Below are 21,155 nucleotides of genomic sequence, written 5' to 3'. Positions count from 1 at the left end.
GAAATGTGGGACGTGACACATCTGACAAGAGAGGAAGGAAAACAAACGGTGCTCCAAAGGAATGTCAGTGAGGTGCACAGTGCAGATGCTTGGGCTGACAGTGCCTGAAAAGCTACCTGTGGTCCCCTCCAGTCCTTCCCCCAAGGGGGCTGAGTTTACAGTTTTGGGCATGTTTTATGTACAGAATTACCATGTTATTTATTATTATTATTATTATTATTTGAATTTCAAGACAAGGTTTCTCTGTGTAGTTTTGGTGCCTGTCCTGGATCTTGCTCTGTAGACCAGGCTGGCCTTGAACTCACAGTGGCTCTGCCTCCCAAGTGCTGGGATTAAAGGCGTGCACCACCACCACCCGGCTCTACTTATTATTGTAACATTGCCCTTACTATATGTTAATATATTTATTATACCCCTTAAAAATGAAGAGACTATGACCCTGGTGTCATGGCACACGCCTTTGACCTTCATACTTAGGAGGCAGAGACAGATGAATCTCTGAGTTGGATGCTAGCCTGGTCTTCACATTGAGATACTGTCTCCAAAAAAAAAGAAGAAGAAAAAAGAAAGAAACAGCTGGGTGATGGTGGTGGTGGTGGTGTACGCCTTTAATCCCAGCATTCCGGAGGGAGGCACAGTTAGAGGCCAGCCTTCAGAGTGAGTTCTAAGACAGCCAGGGCTACACACACAATGAAACCCTGCCCTGAAAATACCAATATATATATGTGTGTATATATATAAACAACTCCTGAAAACACACCCAACAAAAATGAAGGCATTTGGGCTGGCAAAATGGATCAGCAGACCAAGATGCTCGCCCTGTAAGCTGATGACCCAAGTGCAATCCCAGAACCTATGTAAAAGTAGAAGAGAGCTGGGCGGTGGTGGCGCACGCCTTTAATCCCAGCACTCAGGAGGCAGAGCCAGGCGGATCTCTGTGAGTTCGAGGCCAGCCTGGGCTACCAAGTGAGTCCCAGGAAAGGCACAAAGCTACACAGAGAAACCCTGTCTCGAAAAACCAAAAAAAAAAAAATAGAAGAGAAGAACTGACTCTGCAATGCTGTCCTGACATTCACATGTGCACCACGTGCCCCACCCCGACATCTCCATATATGTATGTATGTACTATATATATGTATGTAATAATTATTTTAACGCAGGCATTTAAGACTCTAGATACCAATGATATAAGTTTTAACACATTATCAACATGCCAACATCAGTAAAGGTGCTCCTCAAACACTGATTTTAAAACCAAACTGCACCTGAAATGTTTGGCAGTTCCTTAACACTTCTGTTCCCTTCTAACTGATGGCGTATCGCAGAAGACACCAAATTGAATGCCATCAACTAAATGGGGAATGCCCTTTGCTGGGCCGGGTGTGCTCTACCTGCCCCGCAGCTCCTCAATCCAGAGTCCTGTGTGGTCTGTTGGCACTAAAATTACTAAAAGCTATAAAGCCATTTCCTTTCTATAAAAGCAGACTCCAGCACACACCATCATTCGTGCTGGCGGTTTCACTTCTGGATGAGCGAGGCACCCCAGCACCTCAGCATCCCAGCAGTGTTCTCAGCCACGACCCTGGGAGGGAAAGGGTGTTCTGCCTAAACGTGGTACCCACGACCCCAGAGCAGGAATTAGGTTGCTGCCCTCAGTACTACACTCTAAAAACAGGACTGGAAGACCTCTGCTCCTGCTCAGCCTAGGGAACAGTCTCTAAGTATATCACAGTGCCGCCAGAATGACCACACCTTCAATCCCAGGACTGAGAGACAGGGACCAGCCTGGTCTACACAGCAAGTTCTGGGCCAGCCAGGGCTCCGGAGTAAGTCTCCTTAAACAAACAAACAAACAAACAAACAAACAAAAAATAAATAGAGTGACACTTCTCAAAAAGATTTTAACAGGGAATTGCTCAAAAACATTTTCTGGCTCTCAGAATTCTCCCCTCCCCAGCCCTCCCCACTATTTTTCTTCTAAGACCTAGTTAGTAGTGGGATCCAGTCAGAAAGTCACTTTGTGAAGATGTTTTCACACACTGGTTTTTAACAGAAATGTACACATGGAAAAAAGCACTATGTTATTTTCCCACAAGAGGGCACTGCTGCCAACCACGTCTCCTAACACACCAGGCGCTCTCTAAGTCCGTGCTGGAAGTACTTGACCATGTAAGGCAGCAGACTAAAGTGGGAAAATATTTTCACATTTATTTTTAATGGTAACCATGCTTACATTTATTTATATCCTCTTTGAAGATGGTGGGGCAGGGGGAGGGGGATCCTTTACTACTCAGCACAGAAAAAGATCCTGTCAAGGGCTTGCTTCACTGTGCAGCAAAGGCGAGTGGGATAAGTAAATCCAAAGTGTCTGTTTTTCATGAACAAGCAAGACCAGCCACCTCAGACTGGAAGCTACTATATACACCCTGCACCCATCACAGTGGGTCATAAGTCTCCCACCTTCATACGTGAATCATGAGCAGAGTTCCTCGAAGTCGCTCATACACATCAGTGATCAGCTACAAACTTTTAAAATGGAGCCAACTCCTGCAAGCTGTTCGTTCGTTCGTGTTCTCTCTCTCTCTCTCTCTCTCTCTCTCTCTCTCTCTCTCTCTCTCTCTCTCTCACACACACACACACACACACACACACACACACACACACACACACACGCAGAGCCAAATGCAGCTATGTGGACAGACTGATGGCTTATCCTGGCCATCAGGGTGCCACCCCCACTGGTTAACCTGGAACTTTGGGTAAACTAACCCAGAAGAAAATGTCAGCTCAAAAGCTGACAAATAATAATGATCCCACATGGTTTGAATTAATATTTATTAACCTTTTCCAGCCAGATTCTATACTATTATATATGTAATTTTTAAGAGGGGGGAAAACCCTATACAGACTGTTCAGGAAATATATTCTTCTATCTCTTCAAGATGATGCAGTTTTGTTTTTTTTTTTTCTCTCTCTCTAGAAGCAGTGCAGTAAAGCACATGCTACCAAGACTACCCATCAAATACATAATGTGTAGACATGGTCTAACGGAACTCAAAATCTAAAGAAAAGACAATGCCCAGGCCTTTCCAAAGAGCCTGCTTCTGAAAATCAGGGAAGATGGACTAATGAACCAGGAACTGCTCCTCTGCCCTAAGTAAATTAACAGTGCTCTCTCCACCAGCTCTAGAAAGGAAAGCGGCCAGCCTGCCTTGGGGTAAATAAAGACTGGGCCTTGGCCTCCAACTGAGACTCTTCTTGCTCCTGGATTCCTACTCACTGCAGTCTCTCACCTGTGTGTGAACAGGAGCTGTCCCTGGGAAAGCTGAGCATTCTATGCCTCATGGGACTCTCCACAAGACTGTGAGGAGCGGTGAGCTCTGCACTTCAAGGGAGGGGGGGTCTGTGTCCTCCTACGAAGGACATGGCACCACTAAGAGGACCCCCAGACTTGTTGCCAGACCCTGTGTGGAAAAATCTGCTTACAGGAAGTTTGTCTCCTGGAAAAACATGTATGTGTACAGTGAGCTAGAGTCCAGAATCAACGACCCCAGGATCCTGGTCCAGGCAGTGCTACCAGGGCACAGTAGCATTCCAGGACCACACTGAGAGCTTGCAGGGGGAAGGCAGAAAGGAAGAAGCTCTGACACACAGGCAGGTGAGGAGGAAGGGCTCAAACGAGCAAACAGCACTGAGTAAAGCCCAGCAAACTTCAGCAGCCCCACTTACTGAGTAACCACAAGGACAGCTGTTCCAAGCTCTGCAAAGGACCACTGTGGGAGGGCCCTGTGTGTACCCTTTCCTGTGACCCAGAAATAGGTTCCTCTTCCTGTCAAGGAATGCCATCTTCAGTGATCTATCACCATGTTCCTAAAACTGTGTCATTTTTGGTTTTGAAATGCCTCATGTTAAAAAAAAAAGCACTTTGACCACAAATAAAAATATCACAGTTATACTGAAACACGAGGGAAAAAAACGTTATCCTCTTTGAACCTGCTGCATTTTAAGATGGGGAAAAATATTGTGTATCACTATACTGAGCTACATTTTTATATTTTAAAATACGGTGTGTGAGTGTAAAAGCGTAGGTACTTGTATACCATACCACATGTGTGGGGAGCCAGAGAACAACTTGCAGGCGGTGGAAATTTCCTTACACCATGTGCATCCTGGGACTGAACTCAGGGTTGTCAGCAAGCTCCATTAGCTGCAAAGCCATCTCAATGCGCTACAACACTATTTCTAAACCTTATCTTTCCAGCAATCTAATACTTCTGAGTTACTAATACAGGCTTATTACTAACTTCTAGAAACCTATCCTGGAAGTCATAGTCACACAGCATGTGTTGAGCCAGAATGGCGGACGAACTTTCTCATTTCACATAAATATCTTTAAATGTGGTTCCAATTTCTCTTTTTTAAAACTCATTTCTTTCAAATGACTTTCAAACTGAAGGTCTCTGCTGTGAGTGGTGTGCACACTTCAAGCTCATGAGCCTTCCTCTCCCGGGAAGTGACTTTTGTATACAAATCATGGAAAGCTACTTAGACAGAGTGCTGGGCATGATTAAAAGGGCCACATTCAGATTTCATACCTTAGGAAGCAAAGCAGAAGCAGATGTCAAGTGCCGCCTTTGTGTACGTTCTGGACCCAAGCTGAGGCTATGCGTGAGCATCTCATCAGGGCCGTTAGAGAAGACCAAACAGTCCGCTGTGGTTATGCACCACCAACAACCTTAGAAGGGGCAATCTTTAAACTGACATTTGGATGTTTACGCTGCACACATGACTCTTTACAATCCAGTAAGACACTTTTTAACCTGAACAGAAACAGATCACAAAGAGCAGCTCAGAGTCTTTGCAGAGCAGGCAGCACCGTGTACTTCCCATGGTGCAGGATCTGGAAAGGGCTGCAGCAGCACTGTGTGCATTCCTGCGCGCACATTCCTGCCTGCACAGTAAGACCTAGCCTGTCTGAGTCTCTCTTCCTTCTTTCTTTGTAGCTTGTGCTTTTCTGAGATGGGGGGGTCTCAAACTCCTGAGCTCAAGCAGCCCTCGTCCCTCAATCTCCTGACTTCCTCCTTTAAAAATATCACCAGCAACAACAAAACCAGCAAACGACGACGACGACAGGAAAAAGAAAACCCAGCAAAGCACCACTGGAAAGTCCCCTCCACATCGGGACTCGCCTCCTTCTAGTGGCTGAAGTGCAAGTGAGCACAGTGCTGCCCAAGGGTGTGGGCAGGAACACAGGGGCTGCGGTGTGAGCGGACAGAGGTGTTCTGCAGGACAGTGTGCTCTGTGACTGCTGGACTCCAGGGACAAACCCTTACTGGCACTCCACTTCAATGCCTCTTTCTCTCAAAGAGGAAGTCAGTTTTGCAAGGTGGATACAATCTAATGAGCAAAAGAAACTGAGTGAGATACTTATATAGAAATATCAGACAGCCCACTGGTTTCTTTAAGAAATAATATCTCTAAACCAAGTCTTACCGAAGTTTCCCAAAAGGTGCCAACAAAACGCCCCTGATAACCCACACACCGACAGGCAGGTGGTTCCTACAGTGACTGTGCTGTGAGCCTAAGTCACACTGACGGACTTTCACAGCAAGTCTTCGCCTCTAGAGTTTTCAATTCTACGGACATGTTGAAGTACTCAGCCTAGCATGCAGGCACACCATGGGTCAAATCACAGTCCCTCCAATACATGGTAAAATACAGTTCCTGAGAATGAGCAAACACAGCAAGTCCACAAGAGTGAAATGTGAGCCACCTAGCAACCCAGCAGAAGGGGAGCCCTAAGGCAAGCAGGAGTCACTATGGACTGAATGAAATGTTTAGACCAAACCCATCTGCAGTGACAGAGAACTCCCACCAGATGGAGTGAAGAGATTCAAGCTTCCTTTCACATTCTTGTTCTTCTACTCTTAATTATTTTACATTTGCCCTGATTGACAGGCCGTGGCTACCTATTTTCTCAAAATCACAACTGGTTTGTTTCTTATAAAGCAAACAGCAGGAAGAAAATAAATGAAAATAAACCGTTTAGTTTTGTTGTTAGGAGCGTGCTCTGAGCTGAAGAGATGGGTCTATAGTGAAATCGCTTGCAGCACAACCAGGAAGCGTTCAGACCCTAACACCAGGCAGCTGTGTGTGTCTCCCATAGTAACACACAGGCCTAGACCCGTAACCCCAGCATTGAGGGGTGCAGAGAGGAGAATCTCTGAGGCTTGCACAGTTCAAAACAAAACAACAAAAGCAAACCCACCAAGTTCTGGGTTCAGATAGAGTTCTGGCCTCAAAAGGAATACGGTGGGGAATTAAAGAAGTCATCTGATGCCCTTTGCTCTCTGTGTGTGCCCAGAAACTGTACACAAAGAGTTGAAAAGCAGTTTCTAAGAAAGAGAGAAAGAGGGAAAGCAAGCAAGAAGCAAGCTGGTTCACTCAATGTAAAGCACAAACCCAGACTTAAAACTCTCACTGAGCTGGGGGTGGCGGTGGGGATGACCAACTTCTCCAGGAATCTCAACTTGGAGAATCCCACTGCCTTCAGAAGGGCGCCTGAATTTCCTTTTTCCAAGCCACCACCAATACATTTATTTGCGGTACAGAGTTAACTCCTTGGCCACGACTCCAAAGAGGTAGCCAGATCTGGCAGGGACTAAGGTGATAAAAATCTGTGAGTCATCTGACCCACATATAGCGCTGGGACCATGAAGGTAGTAGAAGAGTTTTATTTCAGAACCACGAAGGCAGAGCCTACAGCTATCCAAAAGTTCCACACAGGCCTAGACTCAAAGGTGCTTCCTTATAAAGCTGAGGATGAAGCCTGCTTCTAGGCTGCAAGGGCTGGCTGGGGCAGTGGTGACTCAACCCACTGGGGCAGGACCCCATCCCATCTCATAGTGTCTTAGTGGTTCTCAACTCTATCACCATTCCATCTCCAAAGAAGCACTAAGAACTGGTGGCTGGCGTGAAATGCACTCTAAGGACAGCCTTGTTTGTCCAGGGAGTCCTACTCTGCAGTTCCTCAGGGAACCCCTGACTCACTTCTAACTGATAAATGACCGCGAAGATGGAAAGTCACTGACGTTAACATTACCTGGTCACTGACTGGCCATATGTAAGACTGTAATACAACTTAGACAGCTAAAAAAGGGCATCTCCAAATCTATTTCACATGTCTTCCTGCCCTGAGTCTTACAGGCACTCAGTGTATCAAAACCCTGCTCTCCTTTTTCAGATATCAGGGAAGCCTATCAGACTGGCCCTTCCTCCTCACCCTGCTCGCCCCCCAGACTATTTAGGAAGGGCTCTCTATGGGACAGAGCACTCCTTCCATCTCTCTCATGTGTGCCTCAATGACTTTAGTCATCTCCTGACTGACAGTGAACACTTAAACTGCAGTCTCCAGTCCTAGGTTTCAAGACCTGTCACACTACAGAGAGAGTCAGGTCAAAGGGCATGCACAGTGGTGATTTCGATACATCAGTTCTACGGATTCTCGCACTTGGCCATAGGTCAAATACGAGAATGTTTCCTGACAAATCCCACTGTGGTCAAACTGATAACAGATGAATGTTTATTCCAGTTAAAAACTGTTGCTGGCACAGGCTCATCTTAATGGTACCTCCCCCTTTCTTTCCTGCTCTTCCCTACCATACAATCACCACAGGCATAGTGCAGACGCCTAAGGAACATGCTAACAGCAGGACTCCTCCTGAGGTCCAATTTCTATGCAGAAAAGACAGACACATGAACCAAGACTGACGTGAGAGAGCGATGCGGGCAGGAAACAGGTGTAATACACAGCCCCTTCAACCACGGCAACCCTACCCATCTTTGCCTTCCTGGGCCTGAGTCCTTGGTGACCCTTTGTCCCTGCAGCACTGTGGACCTCTACTATTTAGCGAGATCATGGTACTGGGCTGGTCGTATCCAACTGCAAGGCTCCCACTGACCTTGGGAAGCTACCCCACGGCGGAACTGGCAGATGGGAAGTGTGCAGTGACATGCTGCCTGTGACAACACTGCCCTTTTAAAACTGCAAATACCTTCTTTTAAAAGATACTTTTATGTATTTATGTGTATGTGTGAGTACTGTGTCAGTTTATGTGCATCAGCCACTCATGCAGGCCAAAGTGCATCCGACCCCCTGGAAATGGAGTCAGACAGTTGTGAGCCACCTGACGTGGCTGCTGGGAACTGAATCCATGTCCTCTCCAAGAGCAGCAGCTCTCCAGTCCCTCAAGCTGGGTTCTCATGTCAGGTCTGATATCCTACACGATATCAGTTGCACTTTCACTATCAGGGCTAAGAAAGCACACAGACCAAAAGACCCACAGAACCACCTGTGCAGCCTTTGCAGATGCAGGCTCTTCTCACCTGCAAGGCAGCAGAGCAGAAGGCTGCCTTGGCCACACTCTCAGACACTGTCTACTTTTGTCCCAGGACAAGAGCAAAAACTCTTCATGCTCCCAGCAAAGTTGGGCATGTTCTATGCTCTACTGAACCATGAATGTCCAGGTTTAGTTGATACCACCATTCTATTCTGCCTGACCAACACATCACTTCAAACACCAACATATTAATGCTGTTCCCAGGGCACCCAATCCTGGCTTGCCACACTGCTCTCCCACCTTGTCGATGACCAGCTAGCCTGCTGACCAACTCCTCTCACCCTAGACACTTCTCTTCCTTTCACCATTCTTCGACACACAGTAAACAATGGCTAAAAGACACCCCAACAAAAGAGCAGACGCCATCTGAACGATGCTCACTTGAACTGATTGAAACAGCCTCCTTTACATAATTTCAAAGGTGGAAACAGCCTTGAACTGAGGTTAACTTCAAATCGCAGTACAATTAAAAACAAACAAAGCAAACCCCAGGATCATCCCCACTATTCAGTGCCCACACATTCTGTCTAGCCTGGTCACTATCAATTTCAACCCCAGTGTTTCTGATAAAGGTCAGAGACCTGTTTTAGAAGGTTTAACTTTAAATTTCACAGTAAACCTGGACATTTTGTATTTATTTCTGTCCTGCTGAGCTGATAACACTGCTCACTTCAGAAACTACGCACTAAAAAGAGAAATGGTAGAGGACACTGAACACCCTACCCTGTCCATGGTTGGAGCTCACTAGGTTTCCTAGTGGCTGTACCCAGCAGGACTGCATGGGAGGTTGACAGGACCATGGGCCTGGGTACCAGGTGACTGTAACTAGCAAGGGCTGGAGGTCTTTTGTTCCACCCCTCGGCATTATTATAAACAGACCTCTAGAATAAAGTTCTGGGCCGGTGGATAAGGATCCAGGCCCACCCGAGTCTATCCTGTGTTTTCTCTCTGTTTCTCTCCTCTCTATTTCTAACTAAGTGTCTTATCCCTCATTCCTCAAGAGTTCCTGGGGTAAATAAGTGTGGGGGCTAGTCCCCCACAGTCCATGACAAACCAAACCAGGGAGGTACCACAAAGCAGGGGATGATTCTTGGCTATCCTAGCTATAAAATGTGTACAGCTGCACCTGCAGATCAAGAGCTACCTGCATACTCTGTTTTATGTAAAGGCCTGAGTTAGTTTTTACCAACCTTATGAAACCGAAACAAACGAGGGTCTTCACCTGATGTGGGGAGAGGACACTGAGTCACAAGAGGCAGGCACAGATACTTACAATGAGTAAAAATCAAAACAGCTAGCAAGATGGCTCAGTGGGTAAAGGGCCTTGTCACCCAAGTCTGATGACTGAGTTTGACCCCATAACAACCCATGTGTAGGTGGAAGGAGAGAACCAGCTCATGAAAGTTGTCCTCTGACCTCTGTGTGTGCTCTGCAATTGCATTAAACACACACACACAAAATTGAAAAAGCTTAGCAAACAAAATCATCAAAAAAGCATGCTAGCTGGTTAAACGATCATACACCACACGTTTCTAACAAGACTAGCCTTAACTAAGCTAATGAAAACTTATGTAAGGAGGATTTTTACTTTCTTACTCTTACATAGGAAGTATAACAGATCTGTGTGACTTTAAAGCAGCAAACAGAATACTTTTGGAAACATTTCTTGAGCAAACACTGTCCAACATATGCAAGGTACCCTTCCCCTTCTTAAAGGGCCTGCCTACAGCTCAGAAAAGGACCACTTTCTCTTCCTCCAGGGCCTCTGTTGCGTAGACCAGACCTGAGCGCCAGGACTATTTCAGTGTAGAAATGCAGACTATGTAAAGACAGAAAAGAACTTTGAGATGTGAAGGGGACACATCAAGATGCCATCAAATAGTACTCACTGCTGGTTCAACTTGACTTCGATCTGCAATGTCTATGTGGACAATTTCAACAGTTTTCCATGTGTTTGGATCTAAACCATGAACCTGTGAGAAACAGAAAACTTTAGTGTGTTCTTTTTCAGGAAAGCACTCCATTTCCATATGTCATCTTAGCTTGAGTCCCTCAGGGTACAGTATGGGGATGACATTACTATTTCAGTAAGCAGAAGCTGGCCATCTTGAGATCTGGACAGCTTTTACTCTTTGTATCACTCCCCCCAAGAGGGGTGGATTTATGCATGAGAAATCTGTCAGGGCTGTTTTATAGAAGTACTAAGAGGTGATTTTTGTAACAAAATGTATCTTGCCTGTTTAATGCAAATGATAGAAGCACAGTGCTTGGACCCTTAAATGCTATGCTAGCAAAGGTAACATGACAACCAGACTTCAACAAGCCGCACAGCCCCTCATGTTGTGGTGACCCCAACCACAAAATTATTTCACTGCCACTTCATAACTGTAATTTTGCTACTGTTATGAATTGTAATGTAAGTATCTGTGTTTTTAATGGTCTCAGCAGAACCCCGTGAAAGGGTCTTTTGACCTCAAGGTGGTCACAGGTTGAGAACCACTGGGCTAGAGAGACGGCTTAGTGGTTAGGAGCACAAACTGCTCTTGCATAGGGCCAGAGTTCAGGTCCCAGCACCCATGCTGGCTGACTCACAACTAACTTCCTGTAACTCCAGTTGCAAAGGCCTTGGAAGTTTGTGACCTCCTCTGGCACATGCACTCATGTGCACCCACCCCACCAAAAACAAAAAAACATAAAACAATTAAAAACAAGTCTTCTTTAAAAAAGAGAAGGTGCAGACTGCTCTACAGCCTGTTTCCAGTGTGTCAACTTCTTGACACTTGTTACTCGATCATTTCTCAAACCCTGGAACTGCTTTAAAATAATAGGTAAGCCCATTTGAAAGCTAGAAATGGCAGGATAAAGTCACACGGAGTATAAAACATAATTGTTACATATCACTTCATTAGGCCCTTTATTTGAGAGAACTTCTATGAAAAACAGGTGTGTCACATGATCAACTGACAAGCACACAAATTGAAATTTAAGTTCTATGAATGGGCACCAATAACGAAACAGCACAGTGACAGAACAGTGTGACTAAAATTTAGCCCTCCACTAACTCACACTCTAGGATGAGAGCAGGAACCCTGAATGTGGGTGTGCACTGGAAGGCAGCCTGCTGGAGGACTGAGCACACACACTCCTAATGACTTCTAGATGCTGTGTTCCAGAGCTACAGATGCTTCTGAGACCCATGGGGCCAAGGGTGTCAGGGCTTGCCAGATGCCGCCCCAGCTCCTGAGCAAACCTTTGTGGTTATTTCCAGAGTCCTGGCAGGTGTTCTTGAAGCTCAGGCATGAACGAACCTTAACATGCTTATCATAACGTAAGTCAGGAGCTTGGCAACAACATCTTTGCAACAAGTACCTTCTTCTCACTCCTGCCCTCTGCTCATCTCTCTGACATCAATCTGGGGCCCAGACAAGTGAAGTGGAAGCAGACATCAGAGTGATCGGTTCTGCTAAGGACTGCTCTGGTGAGCAGAGGAAAACCACCCCAAACCCCAGGTAAGAATGGGATCTAGCACCAACTGCGAGTGCTGTCACCCATGTCCTCCTTGTTGCAAGTAAGAGAGCTGCTGATAACAGCGATCTCACAAGAGTCCACTCAAGCATCGAGGCGGGACTGATAGAGGAAGCCAATCTGTGTCTAGCTGGCTCGTCTCACCCCAATGGCAGCCATGCTGCCAGGAGCTTGTTTAATCCAGGGTCATCAGGGCACTGAGAAGAGTGGACTGTTTCCAGTAATTCCTACTCCCACAGCCTTCTTCACTCAAGGGCAGAGCTGGTACCACCCTGACGGTGCTGCTAATCAAACCCGGAGCCTTGGACACATGGACCAAGCCCTCCATGAAGCAGCTATACCCGGCCTTCTTAGTGCAGGGTGGAAACTTACATTTTCTAACGTTCCTAAGTCAGGTTTGTGCCATGTTTCGATTTTGATGAAGAAGTCATCTTTCATATATTCATTCTGCAGAGAACACAACAAGAAAGTGATGCCCCCTTCACAGTTCTCTGGGGTCTTTCCCCCGCACAGCACCCCAGTGTGGATGGCTTTCCAAATCCAGAGCCATTGGCTTTCCATTTTGTTTTAGATTCATTTTTATCTTATGTGTATCAGTGTTTTGCCTACATCTATGTATGTGGTCACACATGTCTGGTACCTGCCAAAGTCAGAAGAGGGCATCAGATTCCCTGGAACTTGATTTATGGATGGTTGTGAGCCACCATGTGGGTGCTAGGAACCGAACGTGGGTCCTCTGGAAAAGCAGCCTGTGCTCTTAATAGCCAAGCTGAATCTCCAGCCCCAGCTCCCAGTTTTTAGAGGCTTGATGGGTACAGCAAATGATGTTTTTACATAATTCATGCACTCCCACTTGTGATGCAGCACAGGGGCAGAGAAAAGGCCGTGAGGTTTGCTGAGCAATTCCGTCATTCAAAGCAAGCCGCAAAAGCAAAGCAGAACCAACCAGGAGTGTGAGGCAAGCCTGGGACGCAGGAGGTGGGGACGGCAGGGGGAGGGTACGGGACAGGCCATGAAGCTATGGAGCTTAAGCAAAAAGCGAGCAGCAGTTGGGAATCAGTAGGATGCAAAAACAAAGTTTAGTGTGTGCTACTCACCGTTACAACTGAGGCAGAGAGAAGAGGCGGGCAGCAAAACAGGAAAAACTTCAATTAGATGGAGTCAAAACAGCCCATCCCCGTATTTCTATCTGGTGGACTAAGCTATCCCAAACACACAACACTTAGTAGCTTACGTCTTCAAAATGGTCTCTACACAAGCGACACCGAGAGAGCCTCAATTTAGATTATGGACTACAAAGACAATATGAAGAATAATCTACCTTAATTCAAAGTAATGCTAATAAGAATATCACAAAAGCATAACATCATTTATGAAGATGGTTTGGGAAATCCATCTGGGACATCCTCCTAGAGTGCCGCTGGAGCACACCAAAAGGCACCTCTGGGCACATATGACCTTTACGCTTTCTGTGTTTACTTGTTCACCCCAAAGCCAGCAGTTAGCAGGACTTCCTGAAGGCTGTCCTATCTGGGAATGAACCTGAGGGGTACACAGAGGTCTGAGGAGTAAACCAAGGACTATCTGAGACCCCATAGAAGGCTTTGCTCGGTCTAACCCTCAAGATGGGGGGGGGGGGGGGGGGGGGGGGGCGGGGCAGCAGGTGCAGTGCTGCTGGGGGCCAGCTTACTTGTTCTACAGTAGGGGTAAGCGTTCCAGGCCTTCTCGTGAAACACCAAGGAGCCCTCAGGAGCGATCATCCTTACAAATGCGGGAACTTTGCTGTGAGCAGAAAGACATTGGACACATTTTCAACTGTACAATCATTTTTGTTTCTATCAAAAATGTTATCACATTCTAAATTTGATGAGCTACAGAACACTAACAGTTTATTTCAATCCCAAAATAATCATGTACTAAATTAATGTTAAATTATTAAGAAAGTTTAGCTATATAAGGGGTTACTATTTGTTTTTGGGTTTTTTCTTTGTGTGTGTGTGTGTGTGTGTGTGTATGTTTTATATTTTGGTGGTACTGAGAATGGAACCCAGGGCTTTACGCATGGTAGGCAAGCACTGTACCACTAAGCTTCATCCCCACCCTTTCGTGTGTGTGTGTGTGTGTGTGTGTGTGTGTGTGTGTGTGTGTGTGTGTGTGTACACCACTGTCCATGTGGAGGTCAGCAGGCAAATCTGGTGTTGGTCCTCACCCTCTACCAAGTGTGAATCAACGTCCCCAGAATGAAACCCAGCCAAGCCTACAGACGGCTGCGACCTGGCACTCATGTAGTCAGGCTTCACCACCACAGAAGCACGCCATAAATGCGGGGCTGTGTCTCAACAGCAGTCACCTCAGTACTCAGGAGGCTCAGAAAGGAGTATCTCCATGAGCTTGAAGCTAGCATGGAGTAGAGTGAGACCCTGTCTCATCAAAAATAGCCAGATGTGGTGGCACACGTCTTTAATCCCAGCACTGGGAGACAGAGGCAGGCAGATCTCTGTGAGTTTGAGGCCAGCCCAGTCCACAGAGCAAGTTCCAGGACATCCAGGGCTATGTAGACAGACTCTGACTCAGGAAAAAAAAAAAAAAAAAAAAAAAAAAAAGGAAGGAATTCTGTAAGTTCAAGAAATGGCTGTTGCTAGCTCCCTCAAATATACTCGGAATAGAAAGGTTAAATACATGGCTGACATCTACAAGCTTGTGAAAACTACCCATCAAGAACCCCCCAAAGACAACTAACTGATCCACTCTTATAAAAAGAAAGCACTAGTTGTTAACAAGAAGGAAAACTGGTCTTTTTTTTTTTTTTTTTTTTTTTTTTTTTCCCAGCTTACACAGAAATACCAACAACTTGAACATGCTTATGAACAGAGACTTCTGTAAGGGACATCTCCAGCATACACTACCACAGACTGGATTCAACTCCCAAGCTCCACCTTCCAACCTGTCAACACTTGGCACATTGCTTGGATCTTCTAACTTGGAGTTAGTATTATCTGCCCTGAAGTCACAAAACTTGAAACACAATGTCTATGATGTATCTAGAACACTGAAAGCACCCCCCACCCTCACCCCAGCAGTCGCAAACTGTGGATGCTGATGTTAAACTTTAAACTGGTAGAAAGGGAGGTGCTTTCCACATGCTTTTCTTCATTTAAACATCCCAGGAGCACCATAAGGCAAGTACTGTTTCATCATCTCAGATAGCTAGTAATTAAAACATTAAATCACATAAGCCAAAACTACATCATGCCCCCAATTTCAAGCACTTTAGGTCATTAAATTTCAAACTTATTTATTTAGTAAGACAGAGAACAAACTTCAGTAAGCAAACATGGGAGCCAGGAAGGACTTCTGACTGAATTAAGGGTTAGCAGTGGGTAAGAGCTATTCCTAAACTCAATGCCAGAGGCTAAACAAGCAGATGGGAGAAGCCTCACACCAACCAGAAAGCTGTGCGCACGAAGAGGGAGAGCCCAAAACGCCAGGCCCAAAGGACACGACAGGTACACAGTTGGGGAGTTTCACTATTTGGACAAATTACACCACAGGAAAAAAATATACTTTGAGTACTGAGGCAAGCAACAATCCTAGAACAGATAAAAAGAGGTTCCCATGTGCCTTCATGTCCTGCAAAGAGAACAATGAAGGACGGCCCACTCTGAGCATTTCTTCTTTTCAAACGGCAGGATGACTCGCACCAACTTCAGAAAATAGCAAGTCAGAATAACTGAAAAAAGAAGCTGTCTTAAAGTCAAAGGCAGTTGGGGAGGTAACTCAGTCGGGAGATTCTAGCCATGTAAGTATGAGAACCCACGTTCCATCCCCAGAACCCATGTAAAAAGCCAAGCATGAGCCTGTATTCCCAGCTCAGGGAAGCTGGAGAATGAAGGGTCCCCAAGGCTTGCTGGTCAGCCAGTATAACCTAAAGGGCAAGCTCCAAGTGCATACCTCAGAAAACAGGGTGGGGACTGACAAGATGTCTCAGGGGGTAAAGGTACTTGCCACCAAGCCTGACAACCTTAGTTTGATCCTTAGGGAGAGATTGGATTTCCACAGCTGTCCTCTAACCTCCCATGTGTGCCAAGGCATACATGCACACTCATGAGCATGTGAACATCCATGTACAAGTTCACCTACACATACAATGCACACACCCAAAGAACATCCAGTGTAAACAACACACAGCTGCGAACTAGAACCAACAGTCCTTATGCAATGTGAGGTCCAACAGAGCATAACGCAATACCTATGCATAATTAGGGTATGCTTCATCTCAGAGTATGGGAAATACCTGTCAATGGTTCAGCAAGTCAACTTAGAAAAAAAGGCTGGCAACCCCACCTCCCCCCGTAGATTACATCAGAAACAGTTTATTCTACGTGGTCCAAGAGTGGAAAACTCTAACATCTATAAGCCAGTATGAAACGTGCTGACCCCACAGTGTGCACACTCAAGAAGGCCAGAGGATGCTAAGTGCCTGTCCTATGACCCTCAGCTCATTACTTTGAGCAAGTCTCCCACGAAACCTGGAGCTATACTGGATGCTGCAAGCCCCTGTAATCCTCCCACCTCTGTCCACCACAGTGCTGGGATTACAAGGTGCACACAGCCACATTCAGTTGTTATGCGGGTGCTGGGGATTTGAACTCAGATCCTCATTCTTGCTCAGCAAGCACTATGGCCCACTGAGTCATCATCCCACACCCACTTCCAAAAATTCCTCCATCCTAACCTCAACTGTCTCCTATCACAGTTCCAAAAGACTGCTTCTACCGTTTTAAGTTCCTTTTTTAAAAACTTAAGTTATAAAATTTCCATCTTTGAGCTGGTTGCTCCAAACTTACTATAGTTTTGCACCTAGCATGAGAACATTCACTGGTAATCTGTCTTCATGTGCCTAAGTAAATGACTAAACCTGGGGAAATGTGCACCTGGAAGAAACAAAATGTAATTTAAATTCAGCTTTTAAGAAGAGAAATCTTCATTAGTAGACATTTTCCACATTCTTAACAAGACAACTAGAAGCATGGCTATCATTTTTCCTCTATCTCTTATCTCATTTATCTTAAATAATCTATCTTTTAATTTTCCTCTATCACATTGATTAATAAAAATCACTTTTTCTCCTCTCTCCTCCCCTAAGCACTTAGAGATGGTGACACCTTCTGATGTTCTTAGCAGGCCTCACCTCAGGGTACCCTGTCTAGATCTGGGCTGGTTAAGATGAGAGTTCCCATAGCACAAAGCCTGAGAACGTGGAGGTCCTCTCAGAGGGCATGCCCTTGTCATGCACTTTAAGAATATTCACCTGGGGATCAAAGTCAACTGCAGTGTTTTAGTCTGTGTTGAAAGAAGGCTATACTAAGATCTGATCATAATGGAACAATGGTTATAAACCCATTTGTTCCCAGGCAGGGCAGCTGAAAAACAAAAATGTGACACGTGACTGCAGGTACTTTGGCGTATGCATGTGAATGGTGGCCATAAGATTCCCCAGAGCTGGAGCTGAAGTCACATGCCACTGTGAGCTGCCTGACATGGGTGCTGGGAACTGAACTCAAGTTCTCTGCAAGAACAGTACCTGTACTTACCACTGAGCAGTCTCTCTAGCCCGGGGTAGGCAACTCTGTCACAGAAGAGGAAAACCAAGAGACTTACATGGTTCAAATGACTGTAACTGCCTTGCTGGGGGGCCTGGACGATGAACCAACAGGCAATCCCAGCACAGCTTGCCCTTCCAGGAAGGAAGACAGAAACCAAGACCCATACTGCAGCCCAGCACAGGGCAAGGGCGGAGCACGCTACAGGAGAGAGGGGGCAGCAGGACAGGGAGGCCTGAGCCATGGCAGTTCCTAGCATGGCTAACTGCAGTGACCAAAGGAAGACTATGACAAGACAGGGCTGCCATCGAGGTGTGAGCAGCAGGAGACTAGGCAGGCTGCCCGCCGACAGGCTGGAGCATAAAGTTCATTTTCTGTGTCTATGGAAGCCACGGGAAGCTTTGAGAAGGAGAACAACACAGCCTGGGTCAAGTTTTAAGATTACTCTGGCTGTGTGTGGAAAATTAAACCAAGCCACAGAGTGGCAGAATGAATGGCAGCAAAACCAATCCCAAATGGACAAAGACCTAGTGGTACAGGGTGGCGTGTGCCAGTGACTTGGGTGAGCACAAACAAAACCAGTAACCTGGAAGTTCACTTAGAATAACAATAACAATAAACTGCTCAGACCTCAAAAGGCACTCCCTAGAAAATAGAAATTTAGCCTACAGAATAGGGGAAGACCTGCAAATCACCTCTCTGAAGGGTCCCAGCACACAGAAGTCCTGTACAATAAAGAAAGGCTAGGAATGGCAGTGCAGCTCACAGTTCTAACACTCAAGGAGGCTGAGGCAGGAGGATCACAAGTAAGAGTCTGAGCTACACAAGGAGACTGACAAAAAAGGGGCAAAATGTCTGAACAGTATTTCTTCTTCATACGCAAGTGGCTATATTCAAGAAGCCAAGGAGTCTAGACTTTGTTTACTGTGGGTAAAGTGAAACATCGAATTTCACAAATTTCGTAAAATAAGGTGTTGGTGGTCTCAGCCAAATCTTTAATTCTACTGATGTTAAGTGGGAGCAGGGTACACAGCTTGGCTTAACTAAAGAAGTAAATGCTCTGCATACAAACAAGGAGAGTGGATCACCGTCTAAAACGCTAACCCAACTCTGAAGGGCCTGTCCTGACATCAGCCTCTCCTGGAATCAAGGCCTCACTTGATGCTAAGTGATCTGTGTCCTTCTGTAATGTGGTGTAATGTGGTTATCCGGTGGCTTATCAGCAGTCAGTGTGTTAGTAATGAATCCGAGTCTTTCTTGCTCCCAGGCAGCAGTAGCAGTGGCCCGTTTGGTCTCTGGAGGTAGAGAGGTTTCTGGCATCTCTCATGAAGTTCCATCACTGCTGCCCTCTCTCCCGTCTCCTTTTATGCCTTCCTGTATTTCTACCCAGTTACCATTTCTGGACAGGAGTTGAAGGGCCTGATAAGAGTGGGCACAAAGTCAAGCAGCCCTCACCATCCCGTTAGTCCCCTTCTGCTCCTTTTCGGGGACCTGCACTCACTGGATTCTCAACTGTGTTCCTCAGGCCTGGGACTTCATACTCAGAGCAAGAGAGAAATTAAAAGTCAGAGTAACAAGTCTCTGTCACTTACTGACCACGGCAAGTGTGTATTCCCGTGTCTTCTTACGCAAAACTCATAACCTACGTCTCAGGACTGGTACACAGAAAAGACGTTGTGGGATGACTCTGAATGACCCCTTCAGTAGTAAAGATGCTGCTGTAGGAGACCAAGAACACAGGAAGGCTGCCTCCAGAGACCCGTACTACCAAGCCTGAAAGTTCTACATGCCCAAATAAGCTCTTGAGCAACAGTATCACTTGGAGTGACCGTATTTATAGCTCTCTTCAACTAAGAGTCATTATTTATGGCTGGAGAGTTACCTAAATCAGATGTTTCAAAAATGGTATTTAATAGCCTTCTTTCCAATAAAAGTGAAATCACCCCTATCTCAGCAGGAAGTGATAAACATTCCTAACATTTTAATGACTTTCTAGGCTTTTTATCTGATTAGGTTTTAACAACACAGAACACTATATGAATACCTAGTGGCCCAGTAATAGACCTTTTCTACACAACCAGGAGCTGTTTTTCTAGTATCTGAACCTTTAGATTTCTTTTCCTTTTCTTTTCTTTCTCTCTCTCTCTTTTTTTTTTTTTTGGTTTTTCGAGACAGGGTTTCTCTGTGTAGTTTTGGCATCTTTCCTGGAACTCACTCTGTAGCCCAGGCTGGACTCAAACTCACAGAGTTCTGCCTGCCTCTGCCTCCTGAGTGCTGGGATCAAAGGTGCGCGACCACTGCCCGGCACCTTTAGGTTTCAAACGAAAGGTATTACACATTTATTTCAAGAGGTATCCTGGTTGGTTTTCTGTCAACTAAGGCCTCCTCCAGATTGCCTGCAGGCAAGTCTGTAAGGACGTCTTCTTGATTAATGATTGATGAGGGAGGGCCTTCAGCCCACTAGGGGTAGATGCAACCCAAGTAGGTGGTCCTGGGTGCTACAGGAAAGAAGGCTGAGGAGGGGGGGGGAGACACACGGGACGGGAGGGACGGATGGACGGACGGACGGACGGACGGGGGGGGTGGGGGGGGGGGACGGACACACGACGGGACTGCTGAGTGGCATTCCTCCATGGTCTCTGCCTCAGTTCCTGCCTCCGCTTGCCTCAATGATACACTGTTCCTTGTAAACCAAATGAACCCTTCCTCGCCCAGTTGTTTTTGGTCATGGTGTTTTGTCACAGCAATGGAACAAGCTAATGTTTTCACACTGGAATAGTGATCTATAAAGGGATATCACAGACCAATATAAAACTTTACACATAAGCCCTCTGGCTTATTATAGCGCTCCCAGAAAAGCCCGGTGTTTTCAATAAGGAACTCTAGCTGTTTGTAGAACTGAACTAATGATCAAAAATTATAGTGAAAGAGAGGCTGCAGAAACGGCCCAGTGGGTGAGAGCACGTGCCAGAGTTCAGTTTCCAGCACACACGTCTGATGGATCACTATACCCTGCAACCCTCCTCTGGCCTCCAAAGGCAACTCTACTTTTGCGACACACAACACACACACACACACACACACACACACACACACACACACACACACACACGTACGTGAAAATATAACTTGATAAAAGAAAGTGATGAAAAAATTTAAGCTTAATCACCTAAACTCATCTACAATTTCAAGGTGCTTTAAGAATACAAGTAAGATTTACTTGAATGTACACAGAAGAAAACCGAGATGAGCAGAGATGCCCTCCCAACCTTAACAGACAGGGAGGTGGTCCACAAAATGACTCAGAGCCATCTCTACTCTTGGTATGCACTTCCTACTGAAAAATAGCTAAAGGAAAAGGCATGGATAAGACTCAAGCTCAAGAGGAACACACAAAGAACTTAATAAAACAAAAGAAAACCCACCAGTCAGTCACACAGACCTCCCCACCATCACACATCCAACCACACTCCTGAAAAATCACAAATGGAAACTGGCAAAAATTCAAAACAGAGGAATATGGAAGATTAGTATATGGAAGGACGATTTAAACCGCCGTGGCTTTCCAGCAGATCCTTCTTTGTCCTAAAAGGTACAGCATCTAAGACAACCAGAAAGTATGCTGTAA

The 21,155-nt window shown here is 45.8% G+C and overlaps 1 protein-coding gene across 1 annotated transcript in view; it reads right to left on the bottom strand.

The window, feature by feature from the left end:
- Positions 1 to 21,155, bottom strand: part of Pitpnb (phosphatidylinositol transfer protein beta) — a 53,259-nt gene that overhangs the window by 25,324 nt on the left and 6,780 nt on the right. Inside the window, exons 4-7 of the mRNA XM_052754920.1 lie at positions 13,615 to 13,706; positions 13,022 to 13,029; positions 12,297 to 12,371; positions 10,289 to 10,372 (exon numbers count right to left, since the gene is read on the bottom strand). Coding sequence (XP_052610880.1) covers positions 10,289 to 10,372; positions 12,297 to 12,371; positions 13,022 to 13,029; positions 13,615 to 13,706 — 259 coding nt within the window. The remainder of the gene's footprint in view (positions 1 to 10,288; positions 10,373 to 12,296; positions 12,372 to 13,021; positions 13,030 to 13,614; positions 13,707 to 21,155) is intronic.

This window comes from Peromyscus californicus, unplaced genomic scaffold, assembly GCF_007827085.1.
Source record: "Peromyscus californicus insignis strain IS unplaced genomic scaffold, ASM782708v3 Scaffold_2__1_contigs__length_46816999, whole genome shotgun sequence".
NCBI classification, from domain to species: Eukaryota; Metazoa; Chordata; class Mammalia; order Rodentia; family Cricetidae; genus Peromyscus; species Peromyscus californicus.
This window is presented reverse-complemented; position numbering and strand designations above follow the sequence as displayed.